This window comes from Cervus canadensis, chromosome 32 (genome assembly GCF_019320065.1).
Source record: "Cervus canadensis isolate Bull #8, Minnesota chromosome 32, ASM1932006v1, whole genome shotgun sequence".
In the NCBI taxonomy this organism is placed as follows: Eukaryota; Metazoa; Chordata; class Mammalia; order Artiodactyla; family Cervidae; genus Cervus; species Cervus canadensis.
The window spans coordinates 5,661,968-5,686,277 of record NC_057417.1 but is presented as its reverse complement, the minus strand read 5'-3'; the positions used below and the strand labels follow the sequence as shown (position 1 = coordinate 5,686,277).

Genomic DNA, 24,310 nt, shown 5'->3' with positions numbered 1-24,310 from the left:
GAGGGACTGATGTTTGATATTCTAATCTGATTGTCCCTAGTAATGGCTCCTGTTCAAACTCAGATGTAAGATGTGCACAATGTAGAAATTAAACCAAACTAAAACGCTCTCCAAATGGAGACATTAAGGAACAGAACAATAGCGCTTAATTCTACTAACACTTCACAGATGGGAGACATTTGGTTGCAGGGTCATTGAAAATGAACTCTGATATCACAGCACTTCTTCTCCCTCTGCGTATTCTTGAGATTCTTAAGTGTTCCTTGCAACAGACTTAACTAAAGAGGCAGAACAATATGCCAGAATTTATTGGGGAGGAGAATATGCAGGCTGTAAAACACACATGTTAGAGCTTTCAAGCTGTTTTTGTGTAAGGGAGAAAAAAATCAATTTATGCCCTCATTTCATGGGGAAAAGAGTCTTCCTTTAACAGAAGGTTAATTTTTATGTCATTTAAGTAAATGAAGATATGAAAAAATGATCTACTTAGACTTCAGTTGGCGATGCACGTGGAGTGGGCAATAAATTAAAGAGGCAGAAGTGAATCCAGATTGATGGAAGTTATGAAGTTCTGGGCAGAGAGCCTAACTAGGAAGCAGGCTTTCTGTACATGGAGGGCAAACTCAGGCTATAGCAATACTTACAATATCCATATACAACACATTAAAGAGAAGGCAACTAATTCTTTTATCCTCAACCTCAAGCGCTCTGCTTTCTCTTTGCCTCATTTTATGAGCTTCTGGGCTTATACCCAAGAGGCTGAGAACTCTTTGCAAAAAATAATTAGAGTCGATCCAGTCAACTCCATGAACTACTTAATTTTATTAGGGTTGCCTGTTGATCAGAAGTGACATCTATTTGGGAATCAGAAATGGGCAGTTGCAGGGTAGCAGTCCAAGACATTTAGGAATTCCTGATTAAGTAGACTGTTCCTGAATCATATAATTCCCCCCTCAAAGGACTGAAATGTAACAGAATGCTATTTTGTGTAAGGAAATAAGTAGCTGTCATTTCCGGAGAGTTTCTACATGTGGATGAGCAGAAAACAAAAAGCCTCCAGGTGAGGGAAGGGCTGGGGAATTTGCACGCTAGATTCCTTCCGTCACAACAACGTGTGCTTTGGCCAAAGGAGAATGTACTGTACATGATGGCCTTTGGGTAGTTTTTTATTAATATCTTCCAAAAATACATTTCAAACGTATCCGTTCACCTCCACCTCCATCATCTCCATCCAAGCCCAAACCACTGTAATTCTTTCTCTTGGAAACCTTCAGCAGCTTCCTTAACTAGTCTCCCTCTTTCCACATCATCTCCACAGACTGTCATTCTTCAGTTGCTCAGTTGTGTCCGACTCTGCGGCCCCATTTACTGGGCAGCTTATATTGATATAATGACTTTGATAGATAGAAAGTGACCTTTCTGCACTGTATAGGTATGTATTCTGCCTTTTACCTGCCATTGTATTTTGAAGAAAGTCTGAAATGCTTACCACTGACTTCGTCTTAGACCACTGTCTACCTCACTTAGGTCTTTTCTGTTTCTTGGACAGGTCAAGATTGATCCTGTGCCAAAGACTTTGTATCTGCTAAGATACAAGACGTTGTAAAGCCTGCATGGAAGGCTTTTCCCTCAGTTTTTCATAGTCTGGAATCCTTTTCATCCTTAAGGTCTCAACTCAAGCGTCATCTCTTCCTGAAGCTCTGCCCTTCTTGACCATCACATTTAAGACGTGCTTATATCCCACCGTTTTTTCCCCCTTCCTCTTGATATTTACTATGATCTGTGATTATTCATGTATGCAGTTGACATATTATCTCCACAACTAAATTATCAGTTCCCCAAGGGTCAGGAGCTCTCTGTCCAATTTATCACATTACCCTCCTGCTCCAGTACCTGGAACTCAATAAATAATCATCAAATAAACACATGAATTCACATACAACACAAACTCTGATTTTGCAAATGTAAACATCTAATCTCCTGCAATATGATCACCCATAGAAAACTGCCTCAGGACCCAGTCTGTTGGAAAGCTTCTTACTAGGTTAATTATATTACCTGTTCAGTGAAAGACTGGCAACTCTCCCACTTAAACACAACATGATTATTTACGGCATTTTTACTATGTTTGGTTGATGGGAGGTGATTTATGTGGTAATTGCCACTCTTCAACGGTTAAGAAGAAGTGGGAGGACTTCAATAAAACTAAGTTCCCAGTAGATCCCCATGACCTGTTGGCTGTTTTCAACAGTGAATCTTCCTAGTGGAAAGAACATATGGCAAAGTGCCTTGTTTTTTAAATAACTGTACCTTGAAGATCTGCTATCTTCCATCATCTAAAGTCATTTTTTAGGAAACAGATTTGGTCTTGGCATCCTTCTGATACCATTTACTTAGAATGTGTTGTGCATTGAGAAAAATTCACTCAAAATTGTGTGATGTGTTTATGCATAAGGCTCAGGTGCGAGCCTCTTAATAAGTTATAGCCAATGAAAGCATCCCAATTCAATTTTCTGCTTACTGACTGCCACTTAATCAAGTACTAATGCACTAAACTCAGACATTTTCAAGAGGAAGATGTAACCGGGGAAAATCACCATTTTATCATTATATTTATCATCAAACGAATGCGAGCACAATTCAGAAGCTTAGAGAATGTTCTTAACCCAGATTCTATAAAACCGTTTTCTTTGCACAGACTGAAGTTGAGACTCAATAGTGGTTTTAACATTTCTTTTGATGCACATTTTAAAAGCTAATTGCCAGAAAAAAACTGCTTCAAATAAGCTTTCTCAACAAATACCAGCAGTTTTTACCTAGCAACTGACTCCACATTATAGGAAGCTTAAAAATGTCTCATGTTTTAAGTCTTGTCCTTCTTTTCAGTTGAAGGGACTAACCTGTACCTGGATGACATTGCATGTAGAATTAATGACCCAGCATCATTAATATGATGATATAGCAAGGCCATGGAGGATCATGTGTTCTAAATCTGAAGTCTTCACTGAAAGTCAATTAAATGGCATCAGCTTTGCATCATGCATATGAAGGCCGCTCACCTTTCCCTTTGGCTAGGTTTCTGTTGTATCCAACAGGACTGAAGTATTCAAAGACGAAGACAGCTATGGCAGAGACAATGAGCAGCATCACAAACATCATCACCCAGACGGAGGCGCTGAATGGTTCTGCAGATAAAAGAGGGCACAGGGATGCAGACACGATCAGTTACGTGATCGGTTACTCCTCCTCACAACCTGGGCAAGCAGGAAGACTAGAGGTCCATTTTCAGATTCACTGAGAAACCCACTTTGGTATGAATTTCATCTTTCAAAAGAAGCTGTCATTGTGTCCTGTTTGACTCTTGGTGACCCCATGGGCTGGAGCCCACTAGGCTCCTCTATCCAAGGGATTCTCCAGGCAAGAATGCTGGAGTAGGTTGTCAGTTCCTCCTCCAGGGGATCTTCCCGACTCAGGGATTGAACCTACATCTCTGCATTGGCAGGCAGATTCTTTACCACTGAGACACCTAGGAAGCCCTTGTCATTGCTTATTCATACATTTAAATTATTCTCTACTCTACAAAATACTTGAGGTATTTTATAAGACTACATACAATAGGATAAAAATAGAGAAGAGCTTATGACATTTTACAAACCAGGTCAAGGATAATAAAAACAAAATAGAATGATAAAACCAAGGGAGAAAGTTAAAATGCAAACAAAGAGGCCACAGGGTCATAGGTAATTATAGCATCATCCAGGGAACCAAAGCTAAAGAGAAACAAGACTAGACTCGAATAGTCAACCATAAAGCTTCTGCAAAGCCAGCATGAGTTTTATTTTCATTTTTATCTTAACATGCTGGAGGGATGATGTGCGGGGAATCCCAGAAGTAAAAGGAGAATTATAACCTGCAAGAAAAGGTCATAAAGTGATGGGAGTGACAAGAATACTGGAAAGTCATAGTCTGCCCCCTCTGCTGTTCCCTCTCTTCCTTTTACCTTCTGCTTCAGACAGATGAGATCTCTACAATTCAAAAATCTTGTTGAGGTTGGTAATGGGATTCAGTGCAATCGAAAAGTCATTTGAGGCTATTACAGTCACACGATAATTCAATGAGAACGCATCGCTTAAAGACAGAGGCAATGAGGTAGTAGATGGATGGATGGTTATTTCCCCTAAAAATAGTTTTCATCAATTCATTTTTGTGTGGGTGTCTCAGAAGGATTGGGCGAGACACAGGGTTCTAAATCTCAGGTCACGTTAGAAAGGTAGGGGATGTTATGTAAAATAAATTAACGTTTGTATTAAAGCTGATAGAGGGTATGAAACTGAGCTGAATGGGGTCATTTTATCCATGTATGACATAGATTTGCTAGAAAATCAACTGAGAGTGACATTTTTTAAATGAACATAGCCCCCACCTGATTGCAGTTGGGAAGAAACTGCCCTTGGACACCAGTGAACTTAGAATTTTTTCATCATGAGCAAATGTTTTCAAAGAATATAAAAAGCACAGCAATACCTCTGGAATAATAGACATTTTATTATTTTTGAATTTTTTTCTGATGAAGCTAGTAATAATAATAAAGAACTAGGCTGACAGTAGGCCACCTTTTTATTAAAGTCTGTGATTACCTAACACAGGTCATCACAAATTCCAATGTAATGAGCTTATAATATATAATAAAAAGTTAATATGTCTGAAGCCTTGAATATATTGAATAATTTTAAAACCTAAAGGGATAATTTGTAATGCCGTTTGATAATGCAAATACCAAACACAACTTACTTGACTTAAATATACAAAATGAGCTCAAAGAAATTAATGAGTATAACTGAAATTTATCTTATTCTTAACTTGAGTACAAATAACATCATGTCCCTGAAATCATAGCAATTTGGTAGTGAGCTTTATTCAAAAAGGAGGAGACATAAATGAAAAATTAGGAGGTTAAACATCACTTAATATTCAAGAACAGAGATGTTAAAGTAATTCTCCAAGTTGGATGTGCTAATGGCATAGTGTGTCTTACCAGAGGAGGATCACTGTAAGGAGTAAAGGAGCATGTATGTACAGTATTTGGTGATTGCTTCACACTGTGGATGCTCAGTTGCTTAGTTGTCCCTGACTCTGTGTGACCCCATGGGCTGTAGCCCACCAGGCTCCTCTCTCCATGGGGTTTTCCAGGCAAGAATACTGGAGTGGGTAGCCATGCCCTCCCCCAGAGGATCTTCCTGACCCAGAGATCGAACCCGAGTCTTCTGTATTACAGGAAGATTCTTTACCATTGAGCCATCAGGGAAGCCCTTGCACACTGTGTATACATAATAAATTAAATAGAATAGCTGCTTGGTTCCATGGTCAAAGCCAGAATTGACAGTCGGGGGGTGGGGGTTGGGGGGTGGGCTGCTGTCCGGGGTCCTGAAAAAGGAATACTAGTTTAAAACGTTGGTGTTTATTCGCTATGTCGTCTCTATTCGCTACGTCGTCTCACATAACTCGCTGGAGTGTCTCACAGAACTCAAGAAACCAGTTTACTTAGTATATTTACCCATTAATTACAAGGAATGTTAAAGGGTTGAATCAACAGCCAGATGGAAAGATATACAGGACAAGGCGTGGGGAGAGAGCGTGGAGTTTCTGGGCCCTCCCCAGGCACACTGCTCTCTGACACTTTCACATGCCCACCAACCTAGTCGCTGTCCCTTTGGATTTTATGGGACCTTCATTACATAGGTGTGTGTGTGCTCAGTCATTCAGTCGTGTCTGACTCTGTGCGACCCCACGACTGTAGCCCGCCAGGCTCCTCTGTCCATGGAATTCTCTGGCAAGAATACTAGACTGGGTTTCCATTTCTTTCTCCAGGGGATCTTCCAGGCCCAGGGATTGAACCCTCATCTCCTGCATTGCAGGCACATTCATTCCCACGGAGCCATCAGGGAAGCTCAGTTTAAAATATGCATACTTACTAATCTGATAACTCCTTTTCTCTGAGGGCAATGAGGACATTATTAAGAATATTAGGGGAAATCCTCCCTGAATTCTTTTACTCACAGGGCAGAATCTGATAGACTGCAGTGAACTTCACTGGTCACCTGATATGTCCTACTCACTAACTGTTCAGAAAATCAGATGGAAAATGATCAAACAACTTATCCCAGATGTTTTCTCAGTTCGAAGTGACAATATCTGTCACCTGACTAATGAACATGACAGAGAGATTCTGCTGTAGCATTCTGGTTTCAGGTACCCATGAATGCCCTGAAGGATGGTTATTTCCAGACACCACACACACACACTCACACACACACCACAACAAAGCAAATCATTAGAATAATGGTGGGGCTTCCCAGGTGGCGCTAGCGGTAAAGAATCTGCCTGCCAATACAGGAGATGCAAGAGATGTGGGTTTGAGCCTCAATCCTTGGTGTAGGAAGTGGCAAGTCACTCCAGTATTCTTGCCTGGAGAATGCCATGGACAGAGGAGCCTGGCGGGCTACAGCCCATGGGGCCGCAAAGAGTCGGACACGACTGAGTGGCTGAGCAGAGCAGTGGTGAGCCGCCCTCTGTCAGGTCTCCAATGTGACCCAGAAATATTTCGAGATAGCTCTGGATTACTTTCTCTACTGGCTTAAAACAGATTCAACATCTGTCTGTGAAGGAACTTTAATCCAGAAGAGACTCCAGCTCAGTATGTCTGTGGATCGAAGATGCTAACCTTCTTGGAAAGTCTTTAGAGCTAACTGAATGGAAACACTGCGAGAGATGTCATCTTTGTCCTTGAAGAGTCACTGGTTACATTTTCACACAAAAGCTCAGAGGCATTACCTACAAGTGTTTCCGATGTGAGTTAATGGAGTTTTCGGAGGAGAGAGAATAGGAAGTAATGAAGAGCAATGCAATCAGATTGCGAATGTTTGGCTCTTCCAGATGACTGAGCCAGTGAATGGAAAAATGTAGCTTAGCATGGTTCATTATGATTTTCAAAACCTGCAGATAATGACTGTAAATGAGGGGGTGCAAGTCAATCGAATAGGGATGCAGTTTGGTGACTAGGAAGAATATTAAGCCTACTGTGTAAAAACAGCGTTGAAAACAGATTGCTCTGCTTACAATTTATTTTATCTTTTAAGGTGCAGTAGGAAGAGTGGGGTGGAAAAGAGGTTTAGTTAAGTTGAGCAAAAATACTTGACTTTTACGGAAATGTTCTACTAATGCAGGTAAAGATAAAAATCTAGGGAAACTGGGTGGAGGCCAGATTCAATATCAGTGACCCATATTTACAAGACAAATTGGTTGATATATTTTTCTTTCCTCTTTGATTGAAGTGGATCAAAATTTCTCTGTAGCTCACTAAGGAGATGAGTGGATAGTTTGTGATAAGAAACAGATCTCTTTCCATTTCTTTCATGAACTCCCTTCCTCCAATCCTTTCTTAACCTCTAGGACCAAAGATTTCTGTTAAAGGATCCAGTAGGAAACAGTGAGAAAATGATTAGGGGTGACTAATGTGAGAGCACATCAGATAGCTACGAACAGTCTGCTCGTGTGGTCAATGTCAGTGAGTGGTATTTTTCATGATACAGTGAGGTCTTTTATTAAGATACGGGCATCATTATCCATATCAGAAACTGAAAAAGTGTCCATTGCTCAGTTGTGTTCAACTCTTTGTGATCCCGTGAACTGTAGCCTGCCAGGCACCTCTCTCCATGGAATTCTCCAGGCAAGAACACTGGAGTGGGTTGCCAATTCCCTTCTCCAGGGACCTTCCCAACCCAGGGATCAAACTCATGCTTCCTGCATTGCAGGCAGATTCTTTACTATCTGATCCATATCAGACACAGGCCCAAAAGGAACCTAATGAGGTGTGTATTTGTCAAGGTCCATGTTATTCCAACAAAGGTTACAAAAACTGAGGTGAGTGCAAAATCAAATCCAGTGAGTGGTAAGGATTTCAACAGCTTAAATGGATTATCAAAAATGAAAACAGTAAATCCGTATGTGTCTGTGAGTCAGGCAGTATCCAAAATCCTGTTAGTCAATATTTCACTCAAGAGAATGAAGCACAGATGCTAACACCACATATCAATACAGACAGTGGGAGGGTAAGATTAGGGGCTTGGGGCTAGTGTCCACAAATTGGTCCTAGTCTGCATTTCAGTTTTCTAATAAAGTTTTTTGTTGTTGTTGTTTTTGGGAAAAAAATGTAAGAAATTCACTTAACCCTAGAAAGTGAAGTTGAAGTGTTAGTGTCTGACTCTTTGTGACCCCATGGACTGTAGCCCACCAGGCTCCTCTGTCCATGGAATTCTCCAGGCAAGAATATTGGAGTGGGTAGCCATGCCTGTCTCCAGAGAATCTTCTCGACCCATGGATCAAACCCGGGTCTCCTGCATTGCAGGCAGATTCTTTACTGGGTGAGTCATGAGGGAAGCCCACTTGACCATAATCTGTTTTCTCTCTCTCATGCAGTTTTCTTCTAGGGGGGTCACTGTTTGTCTTAACCTTTCCAAATTTGGAAGGTTATATGGGAATGCCAAGGGGAAGTTAATCTGAACCCTATGATCTTTAAGACAGCCACTCTCAAAACCTGTTTATGATGACAAAACACTCAGCACAATGATTTCCTTCAAAGAAAAAATTTAAAATGCTTGGCTATGTCCCATGCAGTTTCATCTACACCAGTCAGGCTACTGAATGCATAGGGGCTAAAGAAAACTAGATGATAGAAAAAAAAATGGAACTACCTTGGTTTAAAAAGTTACAAACCTTTCATGTAAAAACATAAATTTATGAGGTAGTTAAAAAGGGAGTAAGAAGAATTTTCTCCCTTATAAACCATTCAGCTTAAAGGATAGTCACATTTAAAATATGATTCCATTAATTTTAAAATGGTATATCCTCTTCAGACTGCTTCTGTTTTGTTTGTCAGAGTCCTGGTATAAATCATCACACAGTCATCATTATTTTTACTCTCACATCCAGTAAATAAATGACTGTCATTCTAATGAGGGATGGAGGATGGGTATGTGGCTGCTAAATAAAAGTTTATGAGCTGACTTAAATTAACTGTGGACCGACAGGTTTATTTTTTAAATGCTTTCAAGGCTCTAAGCAATATATCTCCTAATCTATATTCTACACTATCAAGGGCAGTATCTGAATATGTGATTGTATTTTTAGCGGCTATTTCCAAGTAAAAGATAAATGAAAGATGTTAAAAGGGGGAAAAATTGGGATAATTCAAATGCAAGATGCTTTCAATATGTTCATGTGGTTAAATGGAACTGAACAAGGTCCTAACTGGTCCTACCATTTCAGCAAACACGACAGAATACCTGTGACTCCTCACAGGAAGGCAAGAGTGACTACGAAGTTCACACACCTAGAAAAGCCGAAGGCGAGACAGTGCCGTTACTTCTGGAAACCATGACGCTGATTCCTGTCTCCACGAAGGGCACAGAGAAATCCACCACTTCGGAACGTTCCTCGTTGATGGTGAGTGAGCCAACGGCCATGACTGCCCGATGGTAGACCACCTGGATGGAAGGCCAGAAAAAGAACCATCTTTACCTATCCTTCCCACCGTCCCTGAGGGCCCAGCGTATGAAAAGATGACGTACCTCCCCAATCATCCCATTCCACACATTGTTCACTTTTTTGCCGTGCTTCCCATTGGTCACCAGGTAAAGGTCATAGGTGAACTTCACCGTTCTGGAAAGCTTCTTGAGGATATCGATGCAGAACCCCTTGCAGCATTTTTTAACATTCATGCCTTCATTGGTCGAATTGCTGTAGAGAAAATCCCAGGACGGTAGAGGATTAGCAGTGGGAAATGTGTTCACGGTCATTATCTACACTGTTCTGCTATTTTTCACATGGGAAATTGAGGCTTAAAATGAGGAAGTGGCTTTTCCAAGAACAAGCATTAGGTTTATGACAGCAAAAGTAGGAAGTGTTCTTAATGATGACAGTAATTGTGACAACATGTCATGTTTATTGAGTATTTATTGTTTGCTAGGCACTGTGATAAATGCTTTATATTAATTGTTGGATTAATCTTCATGACAATTCTCTTAATTAGGTAGCATTCAGATCCCCATTATACAGATGAGAATTACTACCTCTTAGTTTTTAAAGCTTGTAACACCAAACCTCTTTAGATCAGTTTAGTCATCTGATCTAAACTGAATTATTTTAAAAAAAGACAGTGGAAAATGGAGGAGAAGAAGATATGAAATTATCAGAGCAAGGCGAGTTTTGCCTTATTCTTTCACTAAAGATAGAGGTCAGCAACCAAAGGGAAAAAAAATGGGTGTCTTACTTCCTCAGGAAAGGCACTTCCCTTGCTGAAGAAAACTAGGAATTCTCAGCTAAGAATCAGGAGACCTGGGGTCTACTCTGTGCCTGAGTCTATCAACTTAATGTTTCTTGATTGAGTCATATGTCAAATGAAGGCTCATTCAAAACATTTCCCCTACATGGCGGGAAGGGAAATGGTGACACTATTAAATAGCAATGCCCTTGATCAGGAAAAAGCCCTATTAAAATACAGAAGGCATTGCTGTCTTAAAACCTATCAAAACCTACCCAGGTTACACTCATTGCTTTGTACCAGCCATTGTGCTTTATTTACTTGACCAAGTCGTACTCAAAGGACACCCACAGAAAAACCAGAAATGCTTTTAAAAGGGGAGGAAACTGAGGTCTTCCTAACTGATAATAAAAACTAGTTAAACAATTCATGTGGGAAGAGCAAGACCTCTCTGGGTAATGCCCTTGGTTCCACCTCGCTCTGGGGCGTTCCATGCTGACACATGCATATCACGGGAAACGTGCTCCCTGAATATTCCATTGTTGGCACATCTAAGCACTACAATGAACTATTGCCGAAGCACTAAAATGATGTTTACAGAATTCTAACAGCATTATAGGAAAATACTTATGTTTCCATATCACATGATAAAAGTAGGTTACACAGTGATACATGCAGAATAGTCAAAGTGATATAAAAACAAATGATCTTACGATGTAGTTGGATGGAAAAACAATGAAATAGGAAGCAGAGCTATTTTTGAATGGTAAGACCTGTCTTTCTTTTCTCATATTTTTAGTTCCCCGCCCCCCAAATTGTCTGGAGTGAGTATATACCATACACATAATTGGCTAACCACACAGACATATTAAGCATCATTGGTATACATCTCTATCCAAGAATATGGATAGATTTGACAATCTGGCTTTGAGTAATGGAAGTGAGTTGCAGAATGAAACCTTCCCCCCTCCAATGTTTTCTTTATCTCAGGGTCACGGATCACCTATCCTGAATTGCTCTCTTCACCACTGCCCCTTCCGATCCTGTTTTTGAGTTCTGCTCAACCCGCTTGCATCTACCAGCCAGGACCACCACAGAGACCTCACTCTCCAGCCTTGAGGTTGGACAACCTCTCAGGCCCTGCTGCCCTCAGCTTGGGGGCTGGGGGAGGCCACACCACATATATTTACAGATGGTTGGGTGACAATTCTGTAGTACAGCAGGAAGTAGGGACCTCCCTTCTCCCCACTGATTCCCCAGAGCAGAAAGGGTCAAGCCAGAGTTATGATTGCCATAAATACAGAAGTATGTCCTAAGTACATTCAATTAATGGCATGTCCAAATATGATTTTCTTCTTGGTGTCTATGGCTCTTTGAAAAACAGGCCCATATCAAATTCTCTATTTTTCTCTTTGGCCACTATAGGCCGTGCATCAACGCCTCTTTAGCACCTCTTTCTATCTGTGTCCCCTTCATTCTCTGCTTCTTCCCTGGTTCTATTACAGTCTCTTCCTTCACCTGGGACAATCTGGACAGGAGTTAAGGTTTAAGGTTCAAAGTCACTGCCTCACTGCTTCTTTGACCTCACTGGGAACCTCAGTCAGTTTCTAAGCTAATTATTCCCCAAGTTCCCTAACAGTGTATTCTAGATGCCAGTGGTCACTGATGTATTTTCACCCCACAAGTACCCCCTGAGTAGCTGCTCTGTGTAAAGACATGGAACGAGATCCTGGGGACGTGGAGTGAAAAAGACAAGCAGAAAGTGCACTAGTTGGATTTAGCATGGAAACGATGGAAACGCAGATGGGGACTTGCATTGGTTCTATCACAGACCTTGCGTGTATGTGGAGGGGGTGTGACAACGACACAGACATCTGAGAATCTCTGTTCTCTGCCATTACCCAAAAGACAGGGGGACTCATCAAAACATATACAGGGAGAGGGATCCAATAAATCATCACTTCTCAGGCTCTACCATTTCCCAGTGTGGCCAGTGGATTTGCCTTGCAAGTCAGGCAGAATTTCAAATCCCGGGTCTGCCCTTAACAAGCATGGAAACTCAGACAGGTCTCTTCATTCACAGACTGTGATTTATGTACTCGTACATGGAGAAAGCTGATACCTACCTTGCAGACTAGTTGGAAAAATTAAATAAAATATCTAAAGTACTTCTCACATAAGTGCTTGAAAATACATTTCCTCTCTTCTCACCAATGATTTGGCAGTTTAGGGGATTAACTGGCAGTATAGCCATTTAATAGAAAGATAAATCCATCTGAATGCAGAATTCCAAAGAATAGCAAGGAGAGATAAGAAAGCCTTCCTCAGGGATCAATCCAAAGAAATAGAGGAAAACAATAAAATGGGAAAGACTAGAGAGCTCTTCAAGAAAATTAGAGATATCAAGGGAACATCTCATGCAAAGATGGGCACAATAAAGGACAGAAACAGTATGAACCTAACAGAAGCAGGGGATATTAAGAAGAGGTGACAAGAATACACAGAAGAACTATACAAAGAAGATCTTAATGACCCAGATAACCATGATGGTGTGATCACTCACCTAGAGCCAAACATCCTGGAGTGCAGTCAAGTGGGCCTTAGGAAGCATCACTATGAACAAAGCTAGTGGAGGTGATGGAATTCCAGCTGAGCCATTTCATATCCTATAAGATGATGCTGTGAAAGTGCTGCATTCAATATGCCAGCAAATATGGAAAACTCAGCAGTGGCCACAGAACTGGAAAAGACCATTTTTCATTCTAAACCCAAAGAAGGGCAATGCCAAAGAATGTTCAAACTACCGCACAATTGCACTTATCTCACATGCTAGCAAAGTAATGCTCACAATTCTACAAGCCAGGCTTCAACAGTATATGAACCGTGAACTTCTAGATGCTCAAGCTGGATTTAGAAAAGGCAGAGAAACCAGAGATCAAATTGCCAACATATACTGGATCATAGAAAAAGCAAGAGAGTTCCAGAAAAACTTCTGCTTCATTGACTACGCTAAAGCTTTGATTGTATGGATCACAACAAACTGTGGAAAATTCTGAAAGAGATGGGAATACCAGACCACCTGACCTGATTCCCGAGAAACCTATATGCAGGTCAAGAGCCAAATATGGAACAATGGACTGGTTCCAAATTGGGAAAAGAGTATGTTAAGGCTGTATGTTGTTGCCCTGCTTATTTAACTTATATGCAAAGTACATCATGCGAAATACTGGACTTGATGAAGCACAAGCTGGAATCAAGATTTCTGGGACAAATATCAACCTCAGATATGCAGATGACACCACCCTTATGGCAGAAAGCAAAGAGGAAACAAAGAGCCTCTTGATGAAAAGTGAAAGAGGAGAATGAGAAAGTGGCTTAAAGCTCAACATTCAGAAAACTAAGGTCACGGCATCTGGTTCCCTCACTTCATGGGAAATAGATGGCGAAACAGTGGAAAAAGCAAGAGACTTTATTTTCTTGGGCTTCCAAATCTCTGCAGATGGTGACTGCAGCCATGAAATTAAAAGATGTTTGCTCCTCGGAAGAAAAGCTATGACAAACCTAGACAATATATTAAAAAGCAGAGACATTACTTTGCTGACAAAGGTCTGTCTAGTCAAAGCTACGGTTTTTCCAGTAGTCATGTATGGATGTGAGAGTTGCACCATAAAGAAGGCTGAGCGCCAAAGAATTGATGCTTTTGAACTGTGGTGTTGGAGAAGACTCTTGAGAGTCCCCTGGACTGCAAGGAGATCAAAACAGTCCATCCTAAAGGAAATCCATCATGAATATTCATTGGGAGGACTGATGCTGAAGCTGAAGCTCCAATACTGGTCACCCAATGTGAAGAGCTGACTCATTGAAAAAGACCCTGATGCCGGGAAAGTTTGAAGGCAGGAGCAGAAGGGGACAACAGAGGATGAGATGGTTGGATGGCATCACCGACTCAATGGACATGAATTTGGGCAAGCTCTGGGAGATGGTGAAGGATAGAAAAGCCTAGCATGTTGCAGTCCATGGTGTTGCAAAGAGTCAGACAAAACTAAGCGACTGAGCAACAACAAATAGCCATTTATGCCTACATATCAAATTAGATAATTGTTCCTCAATTTTCTACTCATGTCTTAACACTTGACTAAAGCAGATTAGAAGAAAAGTCTGGTTTCTTAGCTCATTTCCTACTACCTGATTTTTTAGAAGACTGATCTGTGTCCTCAAGATCCCGCCATTTACCAGAAGTGATTGACAAAGGGCTTTCCCTGAAAGAATATCACCAAGAAAAACGAACACAATCATGTTGTCTAATGGGAGTTCTTAATGGAACCAATCACCTTGCCTCAAAGATGTTACCTTTAGAAAATGCAGTTGATCTAATCTGTGTTACAGTTGGGATTAATGGATCCTACTTATTTTCTACTGCTTTCAGGTAAATCAAAGACTTTAATTACACCTAGAAGCACAGCAAGCTTCTCATGTCACCAAGTGGGAAAAGAAAAATTGCAAGCCACCACCTTCCACACCACCATAAAATGTGAATTTGAACCAGTTAGTCGGTTTATATTGTTCAGTTGAAAAGTCGATTCTTTTAAAGACAGTAATATATCTGGAGGCTCATTTCCTCCAGACCATGCATCTCAGGACTTGGTGATCTACTGTTTTCAGTTCTAAGGCTTCTGATTTTAAAGACTTTAAACTACAAAGATTGAGTGTGAAGCATAAGAGGCCCTGCCTGATTGGTCTTACTGAAGCAGAGGAGATATTATCATAAAGGAGGTGCCCCAGTGGGGTTATACTCTTTGCTTTGTGTCAGCTACTCTGTTTGCTTCATTTGGACAAGTTCAAAGACCCAGTTCATCTGACCATCTGCTCAAAGAACACCCACCAAAGTCAAAACCTCCTTTGTCAACTTTCCCACGTAATCCCTTCTATTGGGTTCATTTGGGTTTTTTCCCATGGAAACACTCTAACAAACTTTTTGGCCGATCCAATATCGTTGCCCCCACCTCCTACCCCAAGCTCATCACTTCCAAGTACTGCACTAGGCTTCCTTCTGTTTCCCAAACTCACCAACCTCTTTCTTCCCTCAAGGCCTTTTGCACGCATTCCTCTACCTGGGTGGTTCTTCCCTAGTTCATCGCATGCTTCTCCTCCCTTCTATGTCACCAAAGGAGCCCCACATACCTCAAGTTACTCTCTGATGCCGCCACCTTACTCAGATCCTTCACAGGGTTAATCCTAATGTAGAGCTGCCCTGGTTCCTTATTGGCTGTGTTGTTTTTTTTTAACACTTGTGCAGGCCTTGACTGCAGGATTCTTCCTTGTTTACTGATGAATCTCCCATGCCCAGCACTGTGACTAACACAGAAACTATGCTTCATGTGTATTTATTTATTGACTAATCTATTCAGAATTTCAACCCTGTAGAGGCTGATGACTCCAAAAAAAGCCGATGATTACTTACTGAATGATCTGTTCAGAATTTCAACCCCAGAAAGGTTACTCATTGATAAAAATTGCTCCAAACCAAAAGGCACCTTCAATCATACATTTAGCAATCATATTTTTAAAAAATTATCTTTATCCAAAGCACTGAGCCATGGGGATTTGCATCCTGTATGATAATAACTGAGGTTGGAATCTGGCAGGTGGTAGGAAAAGTATCCATTCACTCCTCAGTTCAAGCGTCACCAACACTGAGTGTCACGCTCTGCGCTTGTCAGTGAGGGCACAGAGATTAACACGCCACGTTCCCTGTATTTGGACAGCTAATGGCAGTGAAAGTGACGGTTGCTCAGTCATGTCCATCTCTTTTGCGACCCCCATGGACTGTAGCTTCCTCTGTCCATGGGATTCTCCAGGCAAGAATACTGGAGTGGGTTGCCATGCCCTTCTCGAGGGGATCTTCCTGACCCAGAGATCGAACCCAGGTCTCCTGCATTGCATGCAGATTCATCACTGTCCAAGCCACCAGAGAGCTAATACTCCGGGGAAAATATGGACACACTTTAAGCCGCAAAAACAAATGAGAGGTCATGAGGGTGGGACCCTCATAAATGGAAGCAGTGCCCTGATAAGAAGAAGTGGGTAAGAAGAAGACAGCCATGTGCAAACAAGAGGGTCCCTATCAAACACCAGACCTGCCGGCACCTTGAGTATGGACTTTCCAGCCTCCAGAAGTGTGAGGCTATTATTTAAGCCACCTCTCGTGGTAATTCATCACAGCAGCCTGAGTGAATTAAGAGACAGAGACAGAGGCAGTACTGTGGAAGCAGGGAGAACTAACCCAACTTGGGGAGGAAGTGCTTAAGCCTTGAAGGACAAGCAAGGATTTTCCAGGCGAAAGAAGGCAATCGCAAAATGCTCAGAAAAAAATAGATTTCCATCCAATTATAGGCTTTATTCTTTTGTGAATTCCCCACCAGGGTGGTATTTGTGTTTATGTTTGCATTACAAAGACTATAATCAGCATCTTGGACTTGGCTATGAAACTTTACAAGTCTCCAAAGGGTTTATAGATTAGGGACAGCCCTTTGCCAGAGGCTCTGATTTAACTGTCAGTTTCCCTTCAATCATAATAAAAGAAGAAACAACTTAGATGTGATGCTGGCTTTGCTGCTGGTGACCAAGGAGACCCCCCCCCAGGAGATCAGCTCCACCTGGTTCACATCAGAAAGTCACTTGGAAGGGAGATGTTGACCCCAAAATGGAGAGAAGTTTTGAAAATACTGAGGAGTATGGATCTGGAAATTAGGAAAGAGGTGGAAGGTATGGTTTGGGGGAGGGAGCAACCAGAAATGAACAAAAGAAATAATTATTTTAGGAAGGACTGAAGGGGAGGGTTGATTCACCATATGGTTAAGAATGTGGTGGTGGAGTCAGATGGCCCAGTGCTTGAGTTCTGGCTCTCTCTTACTAGCTGAGTGGCTTCGAATGTGCTTCTTAGTCTTCCAGTAAACTCAGCTTTTATGGTGTTTAAAATGGGCAAAACCACACACCCCCTATTACTATTGTTGGAATGAAATAAATGCAAACCAGCTGGTGTAGTTCTAGTCTTTTAAAAAAATCTATTCTTACATATATCTATTATAATAGAGCATATTTTATATTACATTTCATTATTACTTTAGAGATATTGTTCCCTTGGTATCTCTAATTTTCTTGAAGAGATCTCTAGTTTCCCCCATTCCATTGTTTTCCCGTTTCTCTGCACTGTTCACTTATGAAGTCTTTCTTATCTCTCCTTGCTGTTCCTAGGGACTCTGTCTTCAGTTAGGGGTATCTTTCCCTTTCTCCCTTGCTTTTGGCTTCTCTTCCTTTCTCAGCTATCTGTGGGGTTGCAAAGAGTTGGACATGACTTAGCAATGGACCAACAACAAAAGAGATACTGTTGTCCTCAGTGATGCAGGCTATTGTAAAGGATTGGGCACGTTCAACCCACCGCACCCCCGGACTCACTTGATCTTGACAAACTTTCGGCACGGTACGGTGTTCCTCACACACGTCTCGGTCAGAGGGTCAATGTCTTCCACGATGACGAAGGGGGCCTCCTCAAGGGTGACGATGCTCAGATGGTTGTCGTCCGGCTCACAGTCGGAGAAGGACTTGTACCTGGGCCACACGGCGTGCCTCAGGCTCAAGGTCTGGTTCTCCCACTTGCCCACCTGCGGCAAAAAGACAGAGACACACGTGTGCTTTCCTGCACCACCGGCTTCTTGAAGGAGGAGCCCTCCCCCAGAAGAGGCATGGGAGAAGAAGTCCACCATCCTCGGGGCTTTTCCACTACCTACCTCAACGCGCGCATCTGTTACTTGCTAAGAGAGATGGGGATAAAGAGGAAAGTAGCCCCCGTGCCCTGGACTCTCCCCAGACTGAGTAAACACAGGGGTGATGACTAAGCACAGATGCTGTTAGGGTTCCCCAGTGGACTGTAATGTCCCCCCAGTGCTCAGGACCACTGATGTCATGAAAACAGCAAAGGGGCTTCCCTGGTGGTCCAGTGGTTAAGAATCTGCATGCCAGTGTGGGAGACATGGATGGGTTCCATCCCTGATCCGGGACGATCCCACATACCGTGGAGCAACTAAGGCCGTGTGCCACAGCTACTGAGTCTGTGCTCTAGGGCCCGGGAGCTGCAGCTACGGAAGCTTGTGCACCTCGGATGCTCAGCAACAAGAGAAGCCACGGCAGTAAGAAGCCCGAGCACCGCAACTAGAGAGTAGGCCCCACTTGCTGCACCTAGAGAAAAGCCCACACAGCAGTGAAGACCCAGCACGGCCAAAAATAGCCCAAAAGAAAAAAGAAAACAGCAGGGACTTTTTGAGTTAGAGAGATCTGGACTTAAATCCCCAACTCTCGCCAGTTGCTAGCTGCACAACCCCAGGCAGGCTCTTAATCACGATGAACATCTGTTTTCTCATCTGTAAATAGACACAATTCCACCTACTTTATAAGGATGTCATGGGAATGAAACAAGGCATTTTGAGAAAAGCCTACAGCCCAATGCCCAGCAGGTATTAGGGACTGTGTAAACTCTTCCTGTAAGTATAGAAGGGAGACAGTGAGAGGGAGAGAAATTTAAAAAGTGCTAAGAAAGACAGAAAGAGGAAAAGGGAGAGGAGGAGGAAGTCCAAGAGCAAAAGGGAGCGAGGTCTGGTAAAAGGATGAGAGCCTCCCTTCAAGCTCGGATGGGGTTCTATTTAAGTTGCAAATCAGGGGAACTTTTATCAATCAGGCACAGAGTGGAGACTTTTGCTGCTTAGCGAACACCAAGACCTGTCAAAACAGAATCGATTGTGTTCCCTCCCTATAGCAGTTGGCATCTTAGCGAAATCAAATTGAAGGCTGTATGTTTTGAACCTTGATTTTATTTGACAGCTTATTGGCACCCTTCACATACACATGGGGGGAAAGCTGCCTCCAGCTTCGCACTTTCTCCTTCCTACCGCTGCTCCTACACGCAACTGCTTGACACCACAGGTCAGCGCTTTATTTGTAGCATCAACCTCAAGGAAAAATACCTCGTCTGAAGAGCTAAGTGCCGAGCGTCCGGGCTTGTCTTTGTTGATGTGACCCTCTCACCTCTCCTTCTGTAATGTAAGTGTCATCAGAAATGAATCTCAGCCCCTTAAAGAGAATTCAGACACGCTGGACACCAGGAGAGGCGACGGGGCGTTGGGAGAGATGGCAATCAGTCTGTTCTCAGAGATGACTTCAGCATCTGGACTGGAAAATGTTTGCTGCTTGTCGAGAAACATGCCACGCAGCCAATTACAAAACTGCCCAGCTTCACGAATACCTTCCTTTTTAAGTTACGAAAGGCGGTAGAGTAATTTGGACAAATAAACACGTTCATCACCTCATGCTGTGATGTGTAACACAGGATGGAGAGAAAGTGGAGCCCATCAAACCTGTCATTCATTCAACACAGATTTATTGAACACTGGCTAGGTGCTGGCATGTGCCTGAGAACAATGAGGGATAAAACTGAACGCTTCCTGCCTTCCAAGCCAACAATAATAAACATGCAAATAGACAAAGAGATATTCAGGCTCTTCCTTTTGGAATATGTTACATCCATCCCTTTCTTTTCCATCTCTCTTAGAAAACTCAAACATAACCTTTAAGAGACTGGGTAGTTCAGTGGCCAAGACAATGGCTTTTGGAGTCAAATGGAACTAAATGCTGATCCTGGCTTCACCCATTAGCTAAGCAGCCTGGGCTTAACCTTTCTGAGCTTCACTTTACCTATAGAATGTGGATGGACACAACATATGCTTTCAGAACTATAGTGAGATTTGAATGAGTCAAAAATATACATGAAGCGCTGAGCACAGAATTTACTTAGCATGTAACATACATGGTAGATACTATTATGTTATTATTGTGGTTGTGCTAAGTTGCTTCTGATGCTTTGTGACCCTGTGGACTATAGGCTTCTCTGTCCATGGGATTCTCCAGGCAAGAATACTGGAGTGGGTTGCCATGCCCTCCTCCAGGGAACCTTCCTGGCCCAGGGATTGAACCCATGTCTCTTATGTCCCCTGCATTGGCAGGCAGGTTCTTTACCTCTAGCACCACCTGGGAAGTTAGCATGTAAGATAGAGCTCAAATATGACTTAATTTGCAAAGGCATTCCCATGTTCCCTGGTAATATAGAACATTGCTCCCAGCTCCCCCATAGCATTTGATGCTATAATTATAACAGTGTCACTTCTGAGCACTTCTATGTACTAAGGAAATGTGCCAATATTACCACTTTGTTTAATCCCCACAAATCCCACATGATAAAGACTATTACTCCAACACCACAGGTCAGGGAACTAGAGCACAGAGAGGTTGTGCAACCTGCCCAAACGTGCACAGCTTTTTAAGTGGTGGGACCAGAGCTATACCATGGAATCATCTGAATCCAAAGGCATTTTCCCACTAGTGCTTCCAGTAATTGATCTGCAGTAATCATGTTATTGCTCCAAGATCCTCTCTTCCTTGCAGAGACAACTCCTAAAATCCCAAGGTAACACAAATAGAGGTAAAGCCTGTTGAGTTAGCAGAATCTTTGGTGACGTCACTGACCACATGGTGACCACATGATCACATACTCTACACCGTGGGAGGCAGGCAAAAGTTCCAGCCCAAGGCTGACTCATGGAGAGACAGGCTACAAAGGTTTATGAGTCCCCAGAGTGTAGTAACTTCTGAGATCTTCTCTAAGTTCCTCCCTCCCTTCCTAACACTTCTAACTAAGCACCCATGGGTCCGCCAAGGAGGGTGGAAATACGCAGTGGGTGGAAAACTTGATCCAGAGCTGAAGCTGCTGTGTCAACACTGCCCTGGATCCTGAGAACTTGCACCTCCTTCTCAGAGTCTGATGGGCTCCTGCTCCAAACACCAAAAATCTCAACTCTTAAGATTTTTTCTACCAGACAGGGGAGAAACAGACAACCTTCACTTTCCCCTCCTATATTCCTATTTACAAAGGGCTGTAACTGAGTCTGGGGTTTGCAGACAGGTTTAATAGAGATTCATTTACTCTGTAAATATTTACTGAGTAGCTTCTAGATGCCAAGCACTGTGCGAGGCACCAAGGATACTGTAGTGTAAGCAGCAACATTTTTACTTACATTGAATTTCTAGGCTAATTGGGAAGGCACACATGAGTCAAATAGTCACACAAGAATATACACACTGCAGACTAGGAGGAAAAAAATAAAATATGGGTCTAAGATTGGGAAGAGGGAGAAAGATATCCCAGAAGGCTTCGCCAAGGAGGTGGCACTTAAGCTGAGATTGGAAATCCAAGATTAAAGGATGAAGGGATTGAAGGGGGGACACTCCAGGCAGGCAGGGGCCAGATGATGCGAAGCCCTGTAGGTCCTATTAAGGAGCTGAGATTTACCCTGAGGGTTAACCTAGTCTGTTATCTGGAACAGAGAAAGAAATGCAGAAATCATGATGAATATGTGTCCATACATAATCTGCCTAAAAGTGGAAGCTCTTTACTTCCTCCATTCATTTTTTTTCTTTTTTTTATGATGGAAAAATTTTAACTCATACAAAAGTAAAATAGTAGAATGGATCTCCATCTTCCCATTATCTAGCTTCATTCATGACCAACTCACGGCCAATCTTGTCTCATTTATACTCCCAACCACTCCTCCGATATAATACTGAAGGAAATCCCAGACATCATAACATTTCATTTACAAATCCTTAATTTGATTGAAACATCTAATTTCTATTTGCCTAACAATATTATACCTTCACAATCTATATGTTTGTGTCTATGTTTCATTGGGCTGGCCAAAAGGTTCATTCCAGTATCTCCATGAGAAGGTATAAAAAACTAAGAAATGTTTTGGCCAACCCAATATATTATATATATATATACATATATATATGCATATTTTATGTCTACAGCTTCTCAGGGCCTGGCACAAAGAAGGACTTAAGTGATGGTTGTTGAAGGAATGAATGAACATACCCCACTTGGCAGAGTCTGTAACATTAGATCACAGTAGTTTGTATTGGTTAATCCCAAACTCCTAATTTCTTCCCTTTCCTCTTTGGTAAATTTGTTTCCTATGTCTGTGAGTCTATTTCTGCTTTGTAAATGAGTTCATTAGTATAATTTGCCTTTTAGATTGCACATATGAGTGATATGGTGTTTGTCTTTCTCCGATTTACTTCACTTAGTATGATAATATCTAGGTCCAGAGTTTAATAAGCTCTATTCTTAGCACTTGGGGCTTCCCTGGTGGCTCAGATGGTGAAGAATCTGCCTGCAATGCAGGAGACCTGGGTTCAATCCCTGGGTTGGGAAAATCCCCTGGAGAAGGGAATGGCTACCCATTCCAGTATTCTTATCTGGAGAATTCCATGGACAAAGGAGCCTGGTGGGTTACAGCCCATGGGGTCGCAGAGTCAACCGTGACTGCGAGACTAACACTTTCACTTTTTCACTTTTCATTCTTAGCATGGTTTTAATTCTTATAAACACCATATACACAAGAAAAAGGTGTGGCCAGATGATTTTTATCTCTATCATGATTTTTTTTTCTGTACTTGAAAACAGTCCCAAATTCACCCAAATAGGTTGTATGGAAACATATCATAAAAAAATCTTTACCTTCAAAATAAACTGAATTTTGGTGATAAACGTTTAAATGTTTTCAGCAAATAAACAAGTTTTCAGGACAAAGAAAAATAATTAACTTTTAATGGAGAAAAGAGATGTTGTTAAAAAAAAAGTATAGAAAAGGAAAATTAACTTTGCAGTGATTTTTTTAATCTATTCTTATTAATAAAATTTAAATGCTGTGCTTTTAGAAACCTAATTGCTCTTCAGCTCCTAAAAGGAGCTGTTTAGTGAAAGGGCAGTGATTACTTATCAAAATGTTCAGCCAAGATTTTCTCAGAGAAAAGATAATTTCATCTCCAGAAACTATCATAAGTTAGTATTCATCCCTTCATATCTGAGTAAACCCATGGAAGTGTCACAGAGGCTTCAAAAGGCTGGAAGAAATGAGGTGAATAGATACTCATGACTCTCTCTTCAAAGAGACGTGACTGACTGTATTGAAGCTATTCATGAAATGCTTTTTGTCGTTCAGTCACTAAATCCTGTTCAACCTGTGACCCCATGGACAGCAGCACACCAGGCTTCCCTGTCCTTCACTCTCCCAGAGCTTGCCCAAACTCATGTCCGTTGAGGCAGAGATGCCATCCAACCATCTCATCCTCTGTCACTCCTTCTCCTCCTGCCCTCCGTCTTTCCCAGCATCAGAGTCTTTTCCAATGAACCATTTCACTCATATCCAATCAAGTGCTTACAAGAGATCATTAAAACCATCTCACAACTGGTCTCGCCCAAGCTACCCCATAAAAATGTACACCTAAACACCAAAATCATAGATTCATCTCTACTCTCTACCCTTCCATGACACATACTGCCCACAGAATCAAATCCAGTCTCCTCATACGTTAATGGGCCCCACAATATAGAGCCCACCAACCCCAATACTCTCTCTCTCTTCCCATCACCTTTTCCATCTCTCTTTTGTACACTCTCTGCATGGTGGTAGCTTAGTCGCTAAGTCGTGTCCGACTCTCTGCGACCCCATGCACTATAGCCCACCAGGCTCCTCTGTCTATGGAACTTTCCAGGCAAGAATATTGAGGTCGGTTGCCATTTCCTTCTCCAGAGGATCTTCCAGACCCAGGAATCGAACCCGGGTCTCCTGCATTGCAGGTGGATTCTTTACCAACTGAGCTACGAGGAAAGAACTCACACTCTATACATACCCTCACACTAAAATGTATACATGTACATCTTCAAACACCAATACTCTGACACCTACACACACTCACACATGTATGTATGTATATGTGGGTACAGTTGACCCTTGATCAACGTGGGGTTTAGGAGCACTCACTGTTCGTGCAGGCGGTGAGGACGTGGCCCTCCATATCCATGGTTCCTTCACGTCTGCAGAT

General features: G+C 42.1%; 1 protein-coding gene across 2 annotated transcripts in view; it reads right to left on the bottom strand.

The window, feature by feature from the left end:
* The window catches only part of GRIN2A (glutamate ionotropic receptor NMDA type subunit 2A), a 436,975-nt gene that overhangs the window by 87,715 nt on the left and 324,950 nt on the right, over positions 1-24,310 (bottom strand). For both annotated transcript variants that reach the window (XM_043456415.1, XM_043456416.1), the window contains 4 exons: positions 17,774-17,979; positions 9,627-9,795; positions 9,389-9,542; positions 3,060-3,185 (listed from right to left, as the gene is read on the bottom strand). In XM_043456415.1, the coding sequence (XP_043312350.1) occupies positions 3,060-3,185; positions 9,389-9,542; positions 9,627-9,795; positions 17,774-17,979 (655 nt within the window). The remainder of the gene's footprint in view (positions 1-3,059; positions 3,186-9,388; positions 9,543-9,626; positions 9,796-17,773; positions 17,980-24,310) is intronic.